General features: G+C 34.7%; 1 protein-coding gene across 1 annotated transcript in view; it reads right to left on the bottom strand.

Annotated features, from left to right (window-relative positions):
* NAALAD2 (N-acetylated alpha-linked acidic dipeptidase 2) overlaps positions 1 to 3,614 on the bottom strand; it is a 59,354-nt gene extending 55,740 nt beyond the window's left edge. The window contains exons 1-2 of the mRNA XM_008589914.1: positions 3,563 to 3,614; positions 2,722 to 2,833 (exon numbers count right to left, since the gene is read on the bottom strand). Coding sequence (XP_008588136.1) covers positions 2,722 to 2,833; positions 3,563 to 3,611 — 161 coding nt within the window. The 5' untranslated portion in view covers positions 3,612 to 3,614. The remainder of the gene's footprint in view (positions 1 to 2,721; positions 2,834 to 3,562) is intronic.
* Positions 3,615 to 3,989: the final 375 nt, after the last annotated feature.

Genomic DNA, 3,989 nt, shown 5'->3' with positions numbered 1-3,989 from the left:
CAGATAGGAAATAGGCCAAAGACATGAACAGACATTTCACGAAAGAAATGTATAGAGATGGTGACTAAGCAGAGGAAAAATGTTCAATATCATTAGCCATTAGGGGAAAGAAAATTAAAACCACAATGAGATATCACTATGCACCAAATAGAATGGGTAAAATTAAAAACAGTGACAATGCCAAATGCTGGTGAGGAGAATATAAAATAATACAGCCGTGACACAGAATTGTTTAGCTGTTTCTCCTAAAAGTAAAAATGCACTTATCCTGCAACTTAGCAATTTCAATCATGGACATTTATCCTAGAGAAATGAAAACCTATGTTCATTCAAAACCTGTACACGAATGTTCACAGCAGCTTTGATTATAATAGCCCTAAACTGAGAACAACTCAAATGCCCCTCAGTGGGGGACAAATTAACACACACAACCTTCTTCCTAACACGAATGAAAGGATGCACTGAAAGATTCAATATGGTTAATATGTCATTTCTCTTCCAAATTCATCTATAGATTCAATAAAATTCTAAAAAAAAATTCCAGCATGTACACTCTCAAAATTTATTTATAGATTCAACACAATCTCTACCAAATTTTTTTATTTTTATTTTCTGACAGGAATTGAGAAGCTGATTCTAAAATTTACTTGCAAGTGCAAGTAACAGACTAATCAAGACCAGTTTTAAGAAAAAAAAAAACACCTTACAGAATTAACTCTGATTTTCAGACTTGAAATAAAGCTACAGGAAACAAGACAGTGTAGTATTGAGATAGATAGATGAATTGAAGGAAACAGAAAATCCACAAATAGATCATGCATTTATGGACAAGAGATTTTTGAGAAAAATGCCAAGTAAATTCAATGGGGAAAGAAAAGTATTTTCAACAAATGTTGCAGGAATAATTGTATTTAAAAATATCATTAATCCTTACATTACATGATACACAAAAATGAATTTGAAATAGTTCATTGACCTAAATGTGCAAACTCCAGTTATAAAACTTCTAAAAGAAAACAGAAGAAAATCTTCACAACCTTCTCACAAGCAGTTAGACAGGACACAAAGAGTATGAAACGTAAAACAAACCATTTGGTCAACTGGAGTTTATCAAAATTAGAAATGTCTGCCCTTCAAAAACTCCAGTAAGAAAACAAAAAAGGCCAGCCAAAGGAGAAAATATTTGCAATGTATATGTCTGACAAAGGACTTTTCTCCATAATATGTATTGGAAAATATTTTAAACAGAGACTTTATAAAAGAAGATATACAAATGTCCAATAAGCACACGAAGAGATGCTTAACATCACTAGTCATCAGGAAATGCAAATTAAAACCACATTAAGATACCACTACACATGAATTAGAATAATTAAAATTAAAACAACTGACAATGCTAAGTGTTGACCAAGATGTGGAGCAACTGGAACACTCACACCTGGTAGGTAGGAATGTAAAATTTTGAAAACACTTGACATCTCTTTGGCATTTTCTTAAAAAGGTAAACATATGCTTATCATCCAGCCCAGCCATTCCAAGATAAATAAAAATATTTATCTACAAAAAGACTTATAAACATATGTTCATAGCAGCTTTCTCACAATAGTCAAAAACTACAAACAATCCAAATGTCCCTCAGCTACCTTTAGAGTATATCCATACAATGTAACACAACACAGAAAAAAAAGTAATGAACTGATGATACATGCAACAACCTGGACGAATCTCAAAATCATCATTCTGAGTGAAAGAAGCCAGACAAAAAAGAGTGCATATTGTATGACTTCCATTTACAAAAATTCTAGAAAATTCAAATGAATCTATAGTGACATAGAACTGATCAGTGATTACCTAGGAATAGGGGTGAAGGGAGGAATAAACTGCAAACGCCATGATGGAATTTTTTGTATCTTGACTGAGAAGGTGGTTTGTTGAGTATTAGCATACATCTGTCAGAACTATCAAATTGCAAGCTTTAGAGGGATGCAATTTATTTTATGTAAATTATACTTCAATAAAACTTATTTTAAAAAATGACACCCTTTGAAAGAGTCCGAACACGGAATAAATGTCATGGTCATTGCCTTCAAGGAGTTCATAATCACTCCCCTGAATATCACTCTTTTTCATGCTTAGGAGGTGGAGTATTTGAATTGATCCTTTTTGCTTTCATTTTGTCCTATTTGTGAACACATTTGTATTTGCAAGATGGAATAAAGGTTCAACTTGCAGCAGACAGAATCTGAAACTTTAATCTTCTTTCTACTGAATCACTGAGTCAACAGCAATCTAATTCTTCCTGACAGAATGTGGTGTGTAAATAAAATTGCTGATTAAATCCAGGCGTGAGGCACAAAGAACAACATTCAGTTGCAGTCCAAAGTTACATGAAGTTGAAACATCTCTCAGTAAACCAACCAGAGATACTTTTTGGTAGATTAAGGAAGAAAGACCTACTTCTGTAACATTCTAATGGATTTCACCCTAAGAGTGGTTTAATGAGACAATTCACACCAGCTGGACGCCAAAAAAAAAAAAAAAAAAAAAGAGGCATTTTAAGCTACCATAAATTAATGAGTAATATATAATTTCAGACAAAGAAGATTGCCCACATGCATATAATCAGTTTTAATACATTAGTACATTTAATACATTAGTACATTAGTACTCTGCAATACTTTAAATACTATTTTTGGAATCAAATATGAAAAGCAAACTTACCGAAGAAATGATTTAATGTTTTCAGCTTTCATTTCTGAGACCAGTTTCCACCGTATACTTTCATGATAGCGCACTGAAGTTGCTGTTTCTTCGAGAGGCTTAATAAACCAACCTGAAGGGAAAAATAAACACACACACACACACTCGCTTTTGACTTTACTAAAACTAGAAGACAAAAAAAAAAAAGCTCTTATCTAACAAATAGATCATGGTGAGATTTAAAAAGTAATATTCATATTAAATGCAGAAAACCTTTAAATTCTGATGTGTAGCCTAATTTTGAATTTGTTAAAACGGGTTTTATTTGAAGGATGTTCTTTCATTTTCTCACACGTTAAGCATCAAGGCATGACCTTTCTTGTTCTATCCTGGGAATCTAGTTTTTAGCACGGTGCCTGAAACACAGGGAGCATTCCACAAATATTTACTTAAATGATGAGGGAAGGGCAGTTTTTTGCAGTGCTGCCCATATTCGCTGACAATTTTGACTCGTAAAATATTGCTTGGAAATGAAACCATCTTTTCCATCTCTGCGGGTAGTGACAGCTCTAAGTTGTCTTTTCAACAACCCATAACAGTAGCCTGAACCCGGTGAGCATTTAATAACATCTAAATTTCAGTCAAACTTTGTCTTTTAGGAAGGCCAAAATACATCCCATCCAGTTTCTAGTTTTGCTGGAATTTGCGGAGTTGGCCATAACTAGCTCTGCTGCCCAGGCGAGCCCAGCGCGCAGCCCAGTCCCTTCAAGCTCCAGGTTTTCTCCACTCATGTCCGCAGAGGAGCAGCTGCAGGGAAGAGAGCGAGCCCTGGGGTCGCGGGGAAGGTGTTTCGTACACTTACCCATCATAAATCCCGCCAGAAAAGACGCCAGCGCTGCAGCCAAGCACATCCAAAGGTAACTTCCATTTACAAAAATTCTAGAAAATTCAAATGAATCTATAGTGACATAGAACTGATCAGTGATTACCTAGGAATAGGGGTGAAGGGAGGAATAAACTGCAAACGCCATGATGGAATTTTTTGTATCTTGACTGAGAAGGTGGTTTGTTGAGTATTAGCATACATCTGTCAGAACTATCAAATTGCAAGCTTTAGAGGGATGCAATTTATTTTATGTAAATTATACTTCAATAAAACTTATTTTAAAAAATGACACCCTTTGAAAGAGTCCGAACACGGAATAAATGTCATGGTCATTGCCTTCAAGGAGTTCATAATCACTCCCCTGAATATCACTCTTTTTCATGCTTAGGAGGTGGAGTATTTG

Source organism: Galeopterus variegatus, unplaced genomic scaffold (assembly GCF_000696425.1).
Source record: "Galeopterus variegatus unplaced genomic scaffold, G_variegatus-3.0.2 Scaffold5753, whole genome shotgun sequence".
NCBI classification, from domain to species: domain Eukaryota; kingdom Metazoa; phylum Chordata; class Mammalia; order Dermoptera; family Cynocephalidae; genus Galeopterus; species Galeopterus variegatus.
The sequence above is the reverse complement of the archived record's forward strand: the minus strand, read 5'-3'. Positions and strand labels throughout refer to the sequence as shown.